The sequence below is a fragment of the Pezoporus wallicus genome, unplaced genomic scaffold, assembly GCF_028554395.1.
Source record: "Pezoporus wallicus isolate ANWC-B61680 ecotype Strahan unplaced genomic scaffold, APGP_CSIRO_Pwel_v1 scaffold_6885, whole genome shotgun sequence".
NCBI lineage: Eukaryota > Metazoa > Chordata > Aves > Psittaciformes > Psittacidae > Pezoporus > Pezoporus wallicus.
The window spans coordinates 3,156,642-3,176,025 of NW_026638858.1; the positions used below are offsets into that span (position 1 = coordinate 3,156,642).

The following is a 19,384-nucleotide window of genomic DNA, read 5'->3' on the forward strand; positions in this document are numbered from 1 at the left end:
GATTGATTTGATACTGGCAAAATGGTAGGTGCATTTGGCTTTCTAAAGCACTTGTGAGTCTTGGAACCTAGTTAGTAACAGATAATACAATTACGCAATTCTAGTGATTTCTGTTAATTTTTATTATCAGAGCTAAACCTTTTCAAGAAATTATTTGCCCTTTGGGTAAAATCAAACACGAATACCCTGTGTTAGCTTTAAATGTAATTTTGAGTAACCAGTAACTCAAATGAAAAGGTAAGAAAACTTGGACAGATTAACTGTTTTTTATAAACAACATAGATCTGTTAGCTGGAATGAAACAGTATCTCTTGTTCTGGAAGGCTTGTATACTGTCTTTCTTCACTCAAACTATAGAACCAATTCTTTATGGGATGGTGTTTACCTATCTGTAAAAATCTTTCAGAATTCCTGTGTAATTTTACTCATACTTTCATTGTGTTAAAATTTGAATCTGAGAGACTGGCCAAATTCAAATGGAAAACAGTATAATTTGCATTGGCTATAAGCTAGATCAAAATGCTCCTGAAGTTACACAATCTTCTTCTATAATAATATACTTCTGTAAATCTGCTCTCCTGTTAACTTGGTAACTTCTTATCTTCTGTTTTCCCCAGACATGCTTTTGGGGGTCACAGTGAAGATCATCTAGAATCATGTAAAGATAGTTAAAGGATTTTTATAATTTTCTGGTATCTGTCCGAAATTATTTTTTTTCCTAGACATCCTAATGCTGTAGCAGTATTTCTGAAGAAATATTTACATGCTGTGGCGTATTTAGTTGCTGCCTGTGTAGGGAGAAATCACTGTTATACGAAATGCCCACAGTTACTGACTGGACTGGTATTGTTTTTGTCTAGTTTGATTTATAACATTATCTTAGACTTCTGTCTTTCACAGGAAGAACTTGTTTTCTAATAGATTTCTTTGTCTTCCACATCTGTCTTAATTGCTTAATGTTTATGCATCATTCTGAGGTGTAAAGTGCTGTGACAATTTGATGGGTTTATGAATTCTTTCAACACTCTTCTATTCAGTATGTTCTTATTTTATTGTAGATAGAAAATGTAACAAAGATGAGAAGTTTGAAAGAGGGAGTGTAGTTCAAAACTCTTCTGCTATGGGAAGAGAATCTGTAACAGCTGCAGTCAAGTTTATTAGATTATGTTGTTATAGCAACTGGTTAATCTCTTCCATACTTAAAATATATTGCGTCAAATAATTAGTAGTGCTTAATTGTATTTTATTGCAAAAGAGGCAAGTAATTAAAGAGGTTCTTGCAATGGCTGTGGGGCCAGAGAGGGTCAGAAACTACTTGTAATTGGAATATATTTTGTGAATATAAATTTACAGGTCTATTAATCTGTCTTTTCATTTCCCTGGATCAAAAAAAAAATATGCAGTATAGTTGAATTGCTGTTGCTTGCTCAGAAATATTAACGGATAAAAAATTAGTTCTTGGCCCCATTCTTTTTTTTTTTTTTCCTTTGTCTCTTCTTGTCAGCTTAAGAAACCTAGAACATGTATGACATATTTAGACCATCCCTGATGTGGTACCCACATAGACCAGTGGCCCAATAAAATATGTTTCGGCCTTTTCAGTATGTTTCTCTGTATTTTTGGCTGTCAGTCGTATGTTACTGCAGGTTCTTTTGTTTTTTCCTCCTAGCCTGGCCCTTTGTGTGGAAGCTTTCTGAGCGTTTGAGCAAAGGCAGTAGTCATCACAATCCACAAACGTAGAGCTTTGTGGGCAAAAGATTACACACAACATAGTATTTGGGATTTCAAGTCAGCAAGTGCCAAAATCAATCAGAAAAACTAGTTGAACTGATCCCAGTTATGGAGTCAGAGCTTACTGAAAAGCCAAGAACCTCCCTTTTTTTTTTTTAATGGCCTGAGGAAGTAATTTATATTTTTCTTCAGAACTTCTGGATTTGATTCACCAACTATTTTTTGATGCTGAGTACAGAATCCATCATCTGGCAGTAATAGATCTTTGCTTAAGAGAAAACAATGCCATCCTGAGCACATCCTGACCTGTTATTTCAATCATGGGATTGAAATAAAAAAGCTTCTGAAGTGGTGCAATAGCTACATTGTATGATACAATGTGTGTAAAACAGTACAGAGGTTTATTGCAATAGCTACAATGGCAAATTAAAGAGGAACAGATTATAGCCCTCCACCTTATGTAAAAGTAAACACAATTAAAATAATACCCAGCAAAAGCCTTATTAATCCCAAACATTGGTCATTAAGTCTTTCAGTGACTGCAGTTGGAACTTTTTTCTCTATTCCAAATACTGTTCTCCATGTTATTCCTGCTCTTGCATTGTGAAGTTTTGCAGTTGACAGTTCCATCTGTTTCTCTTCATCTTCTAGCTTTGCTATCATCCTCTTTTTATGTTTTCTTTACTTAACAAGGTGATTAATAGCTCATCTCTGCAAATACAACTGTAGCAGGAGCTTGTGATAATTAGATAGGTGCGGCACAGTGGGTTATTCCCAGGTGACACCTGTGCCATATGGTTTTGAAGTGGCTCTTTGCAATGGAAAGTAAAGCTTTGCTTCTCCCCTCAGGCCTGCCTTAAGGTAGAAAAGTTGACCTATTCAGTATCTTGCCAGACTTAATTCAGTGGAACCGGTTTTTAAAATTAAAATGAACAAATGCTTTTCTTGAACCTTTGAAACAAGCAGTGATGAAATTGAAAGAAAAAAAGGAAAACTATAACTTTTTTCCCCAAAAGTTGTTGCTAAATTATGCTTTTGTATATACATTAAAAAAAAAAACGAAGATATTTCTTCATTCCATGTTGTATCAGTCTCGTCTCTTCGGTGCTTTTAGTGATTGGCGCCTTGCTGGATTTTTTGCTCTCTAATTTTGCTTTGGGCTTTCTGGGTTCATCTTCTATTACATGCATATCATAGTGTTCATTAACTTGTTTAGATTTACAGTTAGGAAGTGTTCAAAGGACATTTTTGGACATTTTTCTTTCATTAATTACGCAGCTATACTGGTGATTACTCTGTGTTGGATGACTTGTGTAGGGAATGCAAAGTGATGGTATTTTGCAAGTGTTACTACAATTTAAGATATTTGCATATGGAACTACTTCAGATACATGCATGTCCTACTCTTTTAACTTTAGCAGTGTACTAGGATAAATTGTGAACACTTGCTGTCTAAATTTGCTCAAATAATTGCAAAAAGCAAACTTCTGTCATTTAAACCCAGCAAAATGGTTTATTTTCTAACTTAACAGTTTTTAGCAAAATTTTAGAATGTCCACAGATTCCACATATGCTGTGAGTATAATTCCCCTTAGTAAAACAATTTCTTCACCAAACCAAAGATTCTTTGTGCATGAAGTGCTGTACACCTGACAGAGAGCTGTAGTTATGGTTAATGTGAAAAGTAGTGCTGTTTAAATTAAAGACTTTTAAAATATAATTATATACATACCTGTTTAGAAGTGAAATAGTGTTGCATTTTGAAATTTCTGGTTAATTCAAAGGGAAAAAAATGTGGGGGGCCATCAATTTGTCCCTTGATTTGCATTCCAAGTGTTGCAATTTGATTTAAGTAACAGCTCTTCTGGAAGTCTTTTCAAATAAATATATGCATACCGGTTTTTGCTTTAAAATTTAGTCTTCACCTTATCAAATTTTAGCAGCTGGCACAGATACGTTTGTTCAGTGAAAACTAAACAGATAAAAATATGCAAATATTTGTTGGAGTTACAGCAAAGATATGGAAGACTTTCAGCTATTCCTTCATGATGAAAAGTACCAGGCTTTTCTTTAAAACTGAAGGCTGCCACATGAATATGTATTAGTTTAACTAAATATCAAGAGATTTAAAATCCATGTCCTCAAGTATTTACTGCCCAATTGAAGGCAAGTTTCTTAAAAGGGCATAAATTTCCACTCTCATTGGATAGGATATAGTTTATTACTGCATAGCCCATCTTCAATTCAAGTCATACCAAAAATGGAGAAATTATATGCCATCCAGTTTATTCTAAGGCATGTTAAAAATGTACTAACCCTTTGAGAGCTGCATTTTTTATGAGAGATTAGTAGTCATATGCATGAATTTGTCATCATTCTATCTTTAAAAAAAAACAAAGGCTGAAAGTCTTGTATTAGTTCTATTGACGTAAATCCAGAATAAATATATATAACTATGACTAAAGCGTGATCATTTGAGAGGTGAAAAATCCCTTTGCTAGGTATGAAAAATGAACTTAAAATTATCATCAGAAATGTTCTTTGTTCTTCACTTGATTCCAAAAGAGTATTCATAGCTTCATAGGACACTGGAGGTTTTGCTCTGCCATAGATTTTCCTTTAATGTAGTTGTTTTCTTTAGTTACAGTCCTCTATCAGAGATTGAATTTATGATTTTGTTCATATGAAGGTGAAACTATCTGCTGTATTGTGAACATTTAAATTTATTATGTGCATCTATGACTACTACATGCTAAAAAACTATCCCTGAACTGTGTTTCTTTTATCTCGTAGGAAGCGTTTGGTGTTCAGAGGTTGAACACCAGGTCTTCAGAGATTGAACTTCAGACAGGACAGGTGATAAAGACTCAGAGTAGCTTTGAAACATTTTTTCTGCTTTGTGAGTGCTAGGTTGAAATAACAAAGTTTAATTGACAGCTATTTTCAAAAATTATGTGTGTGATAACTCAGAAGTCTTAGTCAGATTTATCAGCAATGAGAATTTGGCAGATTAAGCTCAGATCTAAGACCAAACCTTCCTGTTTTTTGGTCTTTGCTACCTCTAAAAGTCATGACTTACAATTTCTCCTGTTCCATTTTTATTCTGAATTCTGTAGATTTTAGTTTGGAATTACTGTGGGGAGAGGCTGTGTTTTTCTTTGTAGGAGTAATGCAATGTGCTTCCACTTAGGAATGTAACCTGAAATAGGTTTTGAGTGCATTGGTTTTAAGAGACCATTTATCAGCAAACCCGAGCACCACAGTAAGATACATAAAGCTTGAGCAACTGTAATTTCATAGCTTCTTTTAGATAGCTTATCACAATTGCTCTTACAAAATCGAATATTTTTTGTAAGGAATTACTTAAATACCATTATTTTAGTAAGTATTCTTGCATTTTGAAAGCGTTTAATATATACTTTTTGAGTGAACAGAAATAGGTACAAGTAATTAGTGGGTATTTTGTTCATGTTTGTCATAGCAGCATTGAAAATTATAGTCTTAGCACTCTAATAGCTGGGAGTATAGGAGTGGTCTTGATGGAAGAAATAATATCATGAATTTGTTTGTTGGGCTGACATTAAGACCATTCTCAAAGGCACCTGATTTATTGTATTCAACAGGATGCTTGGGTCTCAAGGATCTGCAGCAGAGCTGCAAAAGGCAGTGGTGAATACTGCTTTCTTGCTTCTTGGACTGTTCTTCCAGTAGTTTGAAAATGCAGCATGTCTTACATACTGAAGTGTAGGGCAAGGGTAGTGGAGGCTGCTTTCAAGAGAGTTCAAGAATATGGATATTCCCACTGCTTTGCAGGGAGAGGGCTGTTCAACAACTGGATCACTTTTATAGTTTAGTATTTTTTATCAACTTTGCTTTCACAGGTCATGTTTTACTGAAAGCCACTAGTCATGAGGCCAAGGAAGAGTAGGCAGCAATAATTTTAGTGGAAATTTTAGGCCTGATGTGATTGTCATCTAAGTAATATGAACACTCTGCTGGGGCTACTTGGAAGTGGAGATTTATTAGTGTATCTGAACTTTGTTCAGCCTCACATCCAAAGATACACAGCCTCATTTTTTCATATGTATAGCCTTTTATGTCAATTCTTGCAATAATGGAGCGCAGTATTGTACTTAATGTATTTGAAAATGCTTCAACCTCAGCTGAAGATTAATTAAGCATTTCAGAAAATGTACCCTTAAAAACTAGCAGTTTTACTTTCAAAGATTTTTTTGTTGTTTTTTTTTGGTTTGGTCCGTTTTTTGTTTTATGAGGATGAACCTGCTGATTCTTAAGCCGGTAGGGGTAAACAAGCATTACTTTTCATCATCTTGAGAAGTAGTTTTAAACAGAGAAACTGTGTCTTGTCTCTGATTCTGCAGGAGGCCAGATTGTTGAGTGAGCTGGAACAGAATTTAAGCCTTTATGCTATATGGTCTAGGAAGGACTAATATCACTGCCATTACATAATACATTGCCTTATAAAAATTTACTAGGACCTGTGTTTCTTCTGTGAAAGATATACATTAAGCTGCAGTAATGTCAGTGTGGTGGCTTGAACCTGACTGCAGAAAGAATCATCTATTAGCTTCTCAACAATGCATATATTGAATTCTCCTTCAGACATAGTCATTCTTGTAGAAGCCTGGCTGCACTTTCACATATTTCAGAATTCTGTAACGATAACTTTTCTGTGACTAAGCTGCTTCTCTTCCACTTAGTATGTATGTGCTTGTTACATAACTTACACGTTATATATTTTTAATTTTGACAGGACAGTTGTTTCTTTATTATCTAATACAATTTATCAAGCTTTTATTTACTACTTCTAGCCTCTAGTGGGAATTCATATGCCAAAATCTTTAGTGTTGAGATGATTCTTATCCTGCGTTATGGTGAAAACTACCTTAATATGGTAAGAGTAAGCAATCATTTCCCTGCTCAAAGCAAATTCTGGCATTGCATTATAGCATCTTCTGGTATAATCATACTGAAACAGCATTGGGAGTCTGTGCCAATCCTTTTTCCCTCTCTGAGAGCCTGGAAATGAATCTAGATCTCTTGTTCCGTAGCCATACTGATATTCCATGCTTGTCTGCTTCAGTGTGATGGAAAATAGATGTGATTTGAAGACTAAACTAACTTGTTCATATTGGTCTTACATACCATTGTGATAAATGCCTAGAGGAGGAAGGAAAAAGGGAAATAAATTCTCTATGCCCAGTCAGGATGGGTTTTCATTAAGCGCAGCACATGCCTGAACAGCTTTTTAAAACAATAATATACCTTATATGTAATAGGCTATAATTGCTTCAGGTTGCATTTCTAATTTTAAAGCTTGCTCATATGTATGTTGAAGACTCTTTAGTTGTATTGGGACTTTTAGCACATGATTTCCCATCTAAAGCCATACATCTCTTCTCCCAAGTAATAAGTAATAGGACAAGAGGTAACAGCCTCAAGCTGCACCAAGGGAGATTAAGATTGGATATTAGGAAAAATTTCTTCACAGACAGGGTGATCAGGTATTGGAACAGGCTTCCTCCCAGGGAAATGGTGGAATCACCATCCCTTGAAGTGTTCAGAAATCATGTAGATGCCGTCAGTGACATGGTTTATTGGTGGACTTGTCAGTCCTGGGGGAACAGTTGACTTGACGATCTTAAAGGTCTTTTCCAACCCAGCTGATTCAGTGCTTCTATGAAAACTGCATGCCAGGATGTCTTGGCTGGTAATTTTTATAACATCTTGATCCTGTATTCTACTTGAGTGTTGTCTCCTGTCATTACTGAAGTCACGATTCTGGAATGAGACAAAGGTGTTAAAAGCTATCCTTAAATTTTAAATATACAAAACTAGGTCTCTTTGCATATTTCACTAGTGGGGCAACTGAAAATTTTTTATACCTTAAAAAGGGATGGGCAGGTCCCAAGGTTTTAACTGCATTACTTGAAAAGGTACATTCTCCCAGGGCATGTGCATATTGAGGAAGAGTGCAATAGCTGCTACCATGTAGATACTTAAATAGCATGCCTGGCTTGGGTTCTTTTGACTTAAATGCAAAATGAAAATCTTTTCTGAAACTGCTGGCAGTAGGCAGCAATTTACCAATATATGAATGAGCAAGCCACAGCAGAAGAGAAAAGATATTCCCTTCAATGCTGAATATTATAATTATGTTTCGATTAATACCAAAGGAGAGACTAAATCTTTTCAAACTGAGAAATACGAACTTTTTTGCTGTTTTTTGAAGCATATAGTGGGGTGGAATTTCAGCACTGGTGGAGTCAGGGTAGTGGTTGGTGTAAATCAGTTAAAACATTTTACATAGGAGATGGAAATTTCTTATTTAAAAGTAAGATAATTTGAAGGCAAATTTTTCCATGCAAATCCTGTCCTGAGGAAAGAAATTACTGCAAGAATGAGACATATTCATGTACAGCATTGTGTTTGAAAGATACGACAGTACCTTTCCATTTATGGCTTTGGCAATGCTGGGGAATGGTTGAACTTGATGATCTTAAAGGTCTTTTCCAACCTAGTTTATTCTATGATTCTGTATTGTGGAAATGATGGTTTTGATATTTTCGCAAAAATAATAAAAAAATTATTAGTAACTTATGATCACTGTGTTTGCCTGTGATGACTTTATATAATCACGATAAAGTACTGATAGTGGGACTTGGAGTTCAAGTTCCTGATACAATCCCCAAGGAAAAAAGAAACTGAATGTGCTTGGCCTGTGGCCAGATAACCCCCCTAATGTTTAGTCAGGAAAGTTGTCAGCAGATTTAAGTTCAGCCTTCTTGGTGGCCAAAGATGCACATTAAAAAGATGCAGAGGAGACAGAGGAATATGTGATAGAGACTTCCTGTGACATGTGTGTGACCTCTACCACTGGCAGTAGCTTGCTGTTTTATGGTCTTCTTACATGAGGCAGCTAGCAGCTGGTTTCCATTGTGCTGTCATAAATGCAAGCACAAGGAGACGCTATCTCTACACTGAGACAATACTGTGAGCTAACCAAGAACATGAATTTGCAGCATACTAACTATTTCACAGCAGTTCCCTGTACAGTTTTTTTGGTACAAATATTATTTTGTCCTCATTTTGTGTCAAGTAGGTATGAAGTAGTTGATTCCATATTCAAAATGTCATTGCAAGAGAGTAATGCGAATAAACTAATGGTGGAGAATATTCATATGCAGTCCTTAGTAATAACTTGGTTACTGCTTAGTTACTGCTAAGTAAAAGTTAGCAGTAACTTTTCCTTGAAAATGAGCTTTTTTATTTTTGTTTTAGAAGAGTAACTAAGCCCTTTTTATAGAAGAACTTTTCTGATCACATTATAGTTATTTATGATCAAGAATTGCATTGATTAGCCCTGGAGGACATAATTAGTTACAGCCTAGGGATGACTACAGTTCCTGTGCTTTTGGCATATAGGAATCAGACTGTAGAAATATTGAAGCACTGCTTTCGTGTGCCTTTATAGATTTGTCGGTTGATGGACATCAATTAATTCATTCCTTTTTTTAAAAAAGCACATCAACCTACAAATATGAACATGGCAAATTGTATAGAGTGACTGAGGAAGTTGTCAGCAAGAAGATACTTTTGATGCAGTATCCAACATCTGAACATAGTAAAACTGGGGTTTTTTGTTTGTTTGCCAGAAATTTCTGCAGTGTAATTTCGTAACTACTTTTCAGAAAAGTTAATGTCATATCTGTGTTTTTAATTTGTAGGTACATTGAAACCTTGAAGGAGCACAAACCAAAAATTGTCTGGGATGAACAAATTGCTGAACACTACTTTGAATACAAAAAGTGAGTTACATTTATTAACTTACTATTCTGCAAATATTTTTGGGCATGGCCCAGTACACAGTAAAGTAATTATAATGTGCAGCTAAATTCAGCAAATAGAAATTCTGATGTTTTTAATCTGTACATTAACACTGAACTACAGCAGAAAATAGTGCTTCAGGCTAGAGAAGTATATCAGAAAAGAATTAATGAAATAACATAATCTAAAGCAGCCTTTAGAAGAGAAGTCTGAGTCATATCTTTAGAAATTATCCATCAAAGTTATCTGCTGAGTGTCAGTTAATCAGAGGCTCTGAAATTACTATTGTGAGCTGTTGGGTGATTACCAAAACTAGACAAAAATAGTTTTGAGAAAAATCTGTGATACAGGAGCCTGGTTTTACAAGTGCTAGTGGTAAGATTGGTCAAGCAACAGACTTCAACTAAATGGAATGGACTGTAGAGAAGTATAATGCAAATGCTATCAAGTGACTTCCAGATAAAGTTTTAAAAGTGCTGAGGTCACGAAGGAAAAGAAAATTAATTTTTGTCCTCCCTTTTTCATCATGAAATGACAAGAGGATTCCTGATACTAGGAGGTTTCCATTTAAAAAATATTTAAAAAAAAACCCAGCAACCTCTTAGCCTCTGGTAATTTCCAATTTTCTTATGCAAATATACAAAAATAAGGTAATCCTACTACTTCTACAAAACTTTCATATTTCTCAGTGCATGGGTAATGTGAAGACACACCACTGAAAACAGGAGTAGAACACATTTTAGGGTGCTTTAAGAAAAAATAAAAGAATTATTCTCAATATACCTTTTGGTTTAAATTTTTTTAAATATGAAAAAATAAACATACACAAAAAAAAACCCACCAAACCTAAGATGTCCTACTTCTATATTCTTATTTTAGTTTTCAAGGTTTCTCTCAGTCTATAATCTTCTCCTGCCTTCTGAGCAACACTCATTTCATCATTTCTCAGGGAAAAAAAAATAGATTACCTGCTTGTCAGTGGTGTTTTAGTTTCTTTTCTGTGTTTGTATGAAAGGACTGGGATCTGTATTCCTTCATATTTAATTCTTTGGTATCCTCTTGAAAAATCACTTTGTGCCAAGCAATTCCAAAGTTTTTTGAGTTAACTGAAGAGGAGTAAATGATAAGGTTTGTTTTATTGGTCTTCAATGCACTGTCCAGTTGGAGACACAGTGACCACCAAATGAAAACGTGCTCTCAAAATAGTAAACATGAGGGCTCTGTATGACTGGCATATTTCTCGGATTCATTTCTGAAACACATTTCCTAAACATCTCCTTGCAACTGAACATGTGGGAAGTGGACAGCTTGTCGGTAGTACTACGTTGTTTGCCTTTGAAAGCTAGTCTTTAGAGATTCTTGGTTTTGGACATCATGGAGGAATTTTGATGTATAAAGCACACTGGGTCTGAAAATCACTCTCAACTTCAGTTGCTGTGCTATGCTTGGCAGGCAGCCATGTGGCTCAGCATGTCTGCAGTGGTTCAGTTGGCTGCACGGGAGGGTTATTTAAGGGAACTCTTCAGTTGCCACTTTAGTTTGCAAAGGTTCAGTTACATTGGATGGGGATGGCAGTCAGGCCTGAAATACGTTTCACTGGACAAGTATCATACATGAAAATCGTTGCTAAGAAATCAAAACGTGAATCTTTCAGAAAAGCACAGCTGATTATTTTTATATAGCAGGGAGAGACCATTACCAAGAGTTACAGAAATCTCTTGTCTCTGATGCTTGTCTCAGTGTACATTACAGATAAGTATGCATTTATGTAAGTAAGTTGAAAGATTTTAGAGTCATAGAATCATAGAATAGCTAGGGTTGGAAAGGACCTTAAGATCATCTAGTTCCAACCCCCCTGCCATGGACACGGACACCTCACACTAAACAATGTCACCTAAGGCTCTGTCCAACCTGGCCTTGAACACCACCAGGGATGGAGCATTCACAACTTCCCTGGGCAACCCATTCCAGTGCCTCACCACCCTCACAGTAAAGAACTTCTTCCTTATATCCAATCTAAACTTCCCCTGTTTAAGTTTTAACCCGTTACCCCTTGTCCTATCACTACAGTCCCTAATGAAGAGTCCCTCCCCAGCATCGTTATAAGCCCCCTTCAGATGCTGGAAGGCTGCTATGAGGTCTCCACGCAGCCTTCTCTTCTCCAGGCTGAACAGCTCCAACTTTCTCAGCCTGTCTTCATACAGGAGGTGCTCCAGTCCCCTGATCATCCTTGTGGCCCTCCTCTGGACTTGTTCCAACAGTTCCATGTCCTTTTTATGTTGAGGACACCAGAACTGCACACAGTACTCCAAGTGAGGTCTCACAAGAGCAGAGTAGAGGGGCAGGATCACCTCCTTCGACCTGCTGGTCATGCTCCTTTTGATGCAGCCCAGGATATGGTTGGCTTTCTGGGCTGTGAGCGCACACTGCCTGCTCATGTTCATTTTGTTATCCACCAACACCCCCAAGTCCTTCTGTGCAGGGCTGCTCTGAATCTCTTCTCTGCCCAACCTGTAGCTGTGCCTGGGATTGCTCCAACCCAGGTGTAGGACCTTGCACTTGGCATGGTTAAACTTCATAAGGTTGGCATCAGCCCACCTCACAAGTGTGTCAAGGTCCCTCTCAATAGCATTCCTTCCCTCCAGCGTATCAACCGAACCACACAGCTTGGTGTCATCGGCAAACTTGCTGAGGGCGCACTCAATCCCACTGTCCATGTCAGCAACAAAGATGTTGAACAAGACCAGTCCCAACACCAATCCCTGAGGGACACCACTTGTTACTGGTCTCCAGCCGGACATTGAGCCACTGACCATAACTTTTTGTGTGCAGCCATCCAGCCAGGTCTTTATCCACCGAGTGGTCCATCCATCAAATTGATGTCTCTCCAATTTAGAGACAAGGATGTCGTGTGGGACACTGTCGAATGCTTTGCACAAGTCCAAGTAGATAACATCAACTGCTCTACCCCTGTCCATCAGTTCTGTAGCCCCATCATAGAAGGCCACCAAATTGGTCAGGCAGGATTTCCCCTTAGTGAAGACATGCTGGCTGTCACCAAGCATCTTGTTGTTTTTCATGTGCCTTAGCATGCCTTCCAGGAGAATCTGCTCAAAAATTTTGCCAGGCACAGAGGTGAGACTGACTGGTCTGTAATTCCCCAGGTCATCCATTTTCCCCTTCTTGAAAATGGGGGTTATATTTCCCTTTCTCCAGTCATCGGGAACTTCACCTGACTGCCATGATTTCTCAAATATGATGGCCAGTGGCTTAGCAACTTCATTTGCCAGCTCCTTCAGGACCCACGGTTGGATCTCATCAGGTCCCATGGACCTGTGCACGTTCAGGTTATTGAGATGGTCTCGAACCAGATCCTCTCCTACAGTGGGCCCAAGGTCTTCATTCTCACAGTCCCTGTGTCTTCCTTCCAAGACCTGGGTGGTCAGAGCCTTTGCCAGTGAAGTCTTGAGGCAAAGAAGTCATTCAGAACCTCAGCCTTCTCCAAATCCAGGGTAGCCAGTTCTCCTGATAGCATCCGGAGAATGCCCGCGTCATCCCTAGTCTGTCTTTTATTTGCAATGTAATTATAGAATCTTTTCCTGTTATCTTTCACATTCCTAGCCAAGTTTAATTCTAACTGAGCCTTAGCTTTCCTAACCTGGTCCCTAGCTTTCCAGACAGCATCCCTGTACTCTTCCCAGGCAGCCTGTCCTTGCTTCCACCTTTTATAAGCCTCTTTTTTTCTTCGAAGTTTTCTCAGCATCTCCTTATCCATCCAAGGAGGTCTCCTGGCCCTCCTGCTGCACTTCATTCTAGTTGAGGTACAACACTCCTGTGCTTGTAGCAGGTGATCTTTGAATATCAGCCAACAGTCTTGAGCCGCCCTGCCTTCTAGGGCTATATCCCATGGAACCTTACTAAGCAGGTTCCTGAAGAGGCCAGAGTCACTGAATTGCTCAAATTTAGGAGCAATTCCTACTTGGTCTGTCTATGTACTCTTCATTTCCTCTGATCTTAACTGGTTAAGTGGTGCTGTAAGATCACTTGTAACTCATCCTCCTCATTATTAGGGATTTAAAATCCAGTCTTGGTATTTGTGCCCAATATAGCTTCCCCTGTCTGTATATTTTATACTGCCAGCATTTAATTTAACCTGAAAGATAGTAATTTGGGAATTGGGGAAAATCTTCCACAGTTCTGACAACCAAATGTCTTCATCCTTTTTAGATGCACATTTATTAGACGCAACTGTCTTTCACTGTCTGACAGTTTTATAATCACACAGTGACAGAATAGTTTGGGTTGGAAGGGATCATTAAAGGTCCAACCCCCCCCTGCAACAAGCAGGGACATCTTCAACTACAGCAGGTTGTTCAGAGCCCCATCCAACCTGACCTGGAATGTTTCTAGGAGTGGGATATCTACCACTTCTCTAAGAATCCCAGTAGCAACAAGGTATTGCAGTGTGTTTACTTATATCTAGTATCAAACCATCTCTGTTGTGAGATCTCTTCTTGCATCCTCTATTTTCAGTATCAGCCTTTTCACCTCTTTTAAGAGTTGCCCTCCTTAAAGGCCAATAGTATGGGGTAGACAATTAACTTGTCTGACTCTGCCTATGTTGTATGTTGTTGTGACCAGTTCTTGGATAAAGTGTTATGCCCAAAGAAGTTTGGGACGTTCGTCTTAATCTTACCTGATTTCTTCCTAAACTTTGTGTTAGTTATTAGGAAACTGTGCTCTGTTCTTTTGATGTTTTGAAAGGCCTTAAGCCTTTTAAGGAGTTCTTTAGATAACCAGAGATTTTTCTTGTTTTAGGTGTGGCATCATGCAGTTGCTATCCAAAGACTCCTCTAGCAGATCTTTGACTCAATACAGTCATGCTTTGAACTTCTAACTTTCCAGCTCCTAGAATTGTCAAAGCCCATTTAAATAGGATGATTTTCTCAGGATGACCTTTCTGACAAATACTCCTGTAACTGATACTTGCAGCACAGTGGCACAGTTGCATACTTGACCTTTAAATATGTTGTGTACATTCTCACATCTGACAACCAAATATCTTCATTTTTTTCAGATACACATTTAATAGGCACAACTGTCTTACTATCTGTCCATCACTTTGGCTTTATGTGCTGTGATATGTTTGTATCTAGAGTAGAAAAATGGCAGGAGTAGAAGTTCATATCTACAGTAGAAAAGGAAGGGAAGTAAAGAAGATTTTGGGCCTACCCTGCCCTCAGTAGATAGAGGTTAATGGAAACAATGATTTCAGAGACAGAGTGCCTCAGCTTCTAGAGCAAAATGAGCACTGGGTAAGAAATCTCAAAGAGATGAGCTACTAAATGGCAAGTAATCTCTATCTTTGATATGGGCATATTCATGCTCATATGCTGAGCATACTAGCATATCTTATTTTCAGTAGCAGTAACTTCTGCAAAATAAAATTGGCAGATTTCTTCAGCTCCATCTGTGTTGCCTCTTAGAGGAAAGGAATAAAGCTGGTTTTGAATTCTAACCTCAGGTGAAAATCCTGCAGGAATCAATCAAAGTTTTCCTGTTTTTCAGGAATAAAGGAGGAAAACATGCTGTCTTCTACCCAACACTGAAAGTAAGTGCCACTTTTTCATGTTAGAGGGCTCTAAGAAGAAAGAAATGTTTACTTGACTTGTTGCATTATTGAGAAATTCCAGAAAATGTTGAACTTCTGTGAAAGAAGTTTACCCTCATGTAGTTGTTGTGATTCAAAGATTCAGCTGCCTGTACAAGAAGATTTTCTTTTTTTCTATCATCTCACACATAGTGGGGGTTTGGGGTCTTTAAAGATAAGCCATGTCTAGAGAAAAGACACAGCAGGACAAACTAGTGCTGTTCAAGTGCATCTGTTCAAGTGCACAGTTCAAGTGCTAACAGACATACTCATTGTCAGACAAGGGACTGAAGAAATTCTCCTTCTGATCATGTTGGATCGAAGACTGGGGAACTTTTGCCTTCCTCTGTAATGGAGTCCAGTTGTGGTTTAAGCCCAGCTGGCAACTGAGAACCACGCAGCCGCTCTCTCACTCCTCCTCCACCTTCCTCCCCCCACTGCCAGAGGGATGGGGAGGGGAATTGAAAGAATGTAATTCCCACAGGTTGAGATGAGAACAGACCAGTAACTAAGGTATAACACAAAACGACTACTGCTGCAACCACCAATAAGAACCATGATAAGGGCAATAACAAGGGAAGAGAATACAACCACTCACCAGCCACTGACCGATACCCAGCCCGACCGAGCAGTGACCTAGCCCTTCCAGGTAACTGCCCCCAGTTTTACATCCTGGGCATGACGTGCTGTGGTATGGAATACCTCTTCGGCTAGTTTGGGTCAGGTGTCCTGTCTCTGCTTCCTCCCGGCTTCCCCTCCTCCCTGGCAGAGCATGAGACTCACAAAGTCCTTGGTCAGAGTAAACATTACTGAGCAGCAACTAAAAATATCGGTGTTATCAGCGTTGTTCCCAGGATGAAAGTCAAAAGCACAGCACTGCACCAGCTACTAAGAGAAAAATGACTGCTACTGCAGAACCCAGGACAAGTCCTAATTCTTCCTGTCAGCCTGCATCACCGTGATTCTTTGGAATGTATTTTAGTGTTTTGAAAACTTAAGCATTTGGCCTTACTAAAGTCCTTTGGCAGGACGTATCATTTCTGTCTATCCAATATCTACAATATACCACAATACAGGATAAATTGGTCACTTACAGACTTAGTTCCTAGAAGAGATCTTTAAATTTTCTCAAATAAGCTAAGGCAGTATGTTAAGTCTCTGCTGGCTTTTAATGCTGGAAGGGAAGTGCTTCTGTAGTGAAAGTATATCATATTTACAGAGAACAGACACATTTTGTATGGCTAAACTAGTGTGAAATGGTCCAAAACTATGTTTTTCTGAACAGGATTATTATCTAGTACAAGGATATTTCCCTTCATTAATCTAATATTGGTGGAAGTACTAGCACATATGGGATATTAATTACCATATTTAACTATGTTCTTGCTAGTAGGAGCTGTCTTACAGTGTTAGAAAATTTTATTGTGAACCTGTCAGAGAGAAGAGATAGTGCTGCATGTTGTTGTGCTACATGCTTTTTGGCCTTGTGGAAAGATTTCAGTCTGCTATTGTCAGTGTGAACCAGGTTAAGAACCACTCATTCCTATACATTTTTTTCACTGCTTCTTCTCTAGCAGATACTCAACTGTGGAGGCTGGTGAATTTATGGAAACTGGTTTTCTTTCTGATTTCAGTAGCTTGTAATGAAATATTTTGAGATTTGTATGCTGGGACAAATCAAAGAATTGTTTATGTAATAACAAGCAAGATGATCAGGGAACACTTTTATTGCCCAGGACAAGTGTGTTTCTTGCCCTTTTTAATGTTATAATCACTGGCAGGTTGCTCAGAATTGCTTTGTTCAGGATTAGTTAAAAGTAGTCATGAACACCAGGCTCAATGGCTCTGTTGATGATGCCTTGATACTTTGTTCTGTTTTCTGTGGAAATGAGTTTTAAACATATCCCTGGCAAGATCAGTTTAAACATTGAAGTGTTGCACTTCAAAGTAAGGAAACGTGAAAGTAAAAGATGGAAAAATATTTTTCTTGTATATGAACTGGAGGAAGTGCAGAACATGAGTTGTGGTATTGCTTCCCTTGGAAACCAGTGGCTAAACTAAATGGCTGGAGCTCAAATAGGGATACTTATAGATATTAATCTCCGAGAATCTCTTTAAAATAGAGTTGTGTTAGTGAAAATGATGACTAGGTCATGGGTGAAGGCAAGGGTAGGTAAGAGATCTTGATGGTATTTGACAAGTTGTTCTAATTGTTTTCAGTGATAAAGTTTTATTTTACCCCTGAGACCTTTCTGGGAAGAGTTAGAATTTCTGTACCTTGTGAAATGATAGCTTAAATTAGAATAGTGCATTGCATAGTTCATAAATCTGATTTATTTCTGTGGCATTTTGTCTGTTTAGTTGGTTATCTTTTATTAGGTCATTGAATTGACTGGTGCAGTTAACTGCCTCTTACTGAATGATTGCTTGCTAACCAGAGAGTATTTGAAATACCGACTAGGTTATCTATCTAGGATAGATGTTTTTTATGGCATGAAGAGATGGCAGCACAGTGTCTAATGTCTCTGACTAAAAGGTAATTGCTTTATGTGTCTTTGTCTTAGTCCATCCAGTTGCGCTTAGAACTTGCAAAGGAATTGGGCACTGGAATATCCATCTGGGAAATGGGACAAGGCCTGGACTATTTTTATGACCTGCTTTAAAATAAGAGATGATCTGGGAAAGACTTTATTTGCTTTACTGAGACTCCACATCAATTAATTTGGATAGCCTGGAGAGGTAATTTTTAAAACATTTTTTGTAATTTATATTGCATCTGTATTAAACTTGCATTTTTCCCAATAAAGAACCTTTTATGATTTGCCACACAGACGTGATTATTGGTATCTTATAAAATGAAAGGCAAACCAAACCAAAACAGACATTTTTTTTTCAAAGTTTCTGAATTCAGTCATTAAAACCAACAGAGCTGGGATGGCATCTGAGTTGAAAGTATTTTCCAAAATGTTTTCTACAAGAAATAAAATGGACTAGTTGTTGCCATCTGATTATAGTTTAAGAAACAGACCTGTCAAACAATTGCGGGTAATAACCAAAGTAAGTGAACAAATAAGTCCATCAAATTATGTCCAGCAAATTTAATATCTGCTGGACCCTCTGCTGTCTTCTGATAAGGTAAGTCAGTGTTAAATGTTGAGGAGGAAACTAGTTAGCTGGTAGAAAATCAAGCACTGACAAATGAAGCTGTTAGCTCTTTTTGTTTTTTTCATGTTAGTTAATTCCTTATGTACTTCAAAGTCACAGTAATTTTTATTTATGACTTGTTTCTAAATCAGTTTTGTTACAAGAGATGCTCTGTGATTTCTTTCTTCTGTTTAACCTGCTTAGTGTCTCCATTTACACTGTTTAGGCTAGCGCATGATGCATTAGTGGGCAATACGGAACTGTAACATTTAGCACCAAAGGCTATGATGGTAATGCTGAATTACATGGATAGACCCAGTATACAGCACCCTAGAGCTACTTTGGCAGTCCTTGGCTTAAGTAGGTACTGTGACTGTGATCAGCATCTGTGTACATGAAGCCGTCATTCTTCAGCTGTACACATTGATGCCTTTGTCTCCATAATACAGAATTTTTATGAACCCAAAGGCTGTAACAACACATCAGTTTAAAAACAAAGCAAAAAATTGTGTTCCTGCTTTTTGGTTTACAATATTTATGTTTGTAGAAATGCACAGGCTTCAAGGCAGTTTCTTCTAAGGATCTAAGGGGTGCTGGGAATTTGATGAGGATGTTGTTGGTCACCAGCAGAGACTCAGGCAGTAGCTCTGTATTCCCACTGATGTTCTTCTTGACACTTACAGTTGTCACAAAGATAACTGCACTCCTCTGTTTGCATCCACCCTTCCCAGTAATTAATCTCAGTGGGCAATTTATCTGCCCCTGCTGTTTTCAGCAGAATAAATCCCACTGTAATCCACCATTGATTAAAGAACTATTGATCTTCACCTCTCTGATTTAGTTCTGGCATCTCTCAACCTCTCACATTGCAAATATCCAGCAGGGTTTACTAATCAGGCTTCTTTCTTCCATACCATTAATAGGAAGATAATTTGCTACATGAATTCTTGTGTTCAATTAACTTGCGTTTTTTAGTTTTTTCAAAAGCATTTTAAAGTCACTCTGGCAATG

General features: G+C 37.9%; 1 protein-coding gene across 2 annotated transcripts in view; it reads left to right on the top strand.

Annotated features, from left to right (window-relative positions):
• Positions 1-18,059, top strand: part of CHID1 (chitinase domain containing 1) — a 126,189-nt gene extending 108,130 nt beyond the window's left edge. For both annotated transcript variants that reach the window (XM_057412720.1, XM_057412719.1), the window contains 3 exons: positions 9,480-9,560; positions 15,148-15,190; positions 17,794-18,059. In XM_057412720.1, the coding sequence (XP_057268703.1) occupies positions 9,480-9,560; positions 15,148-15,190; positions 17,794-17,892 (223 nt within the window). In that variant the 3' untranslated portion in view covers positions 17,893-18,059. The remainder of the gene's footprint in view (positions 1-9,479; positions 9,561-15,147; positions 15,191-17,793) is intronic.
• The last annotated feature ends 1,325 nt before the right edge of the window (positions 18,060-19,384 follow it).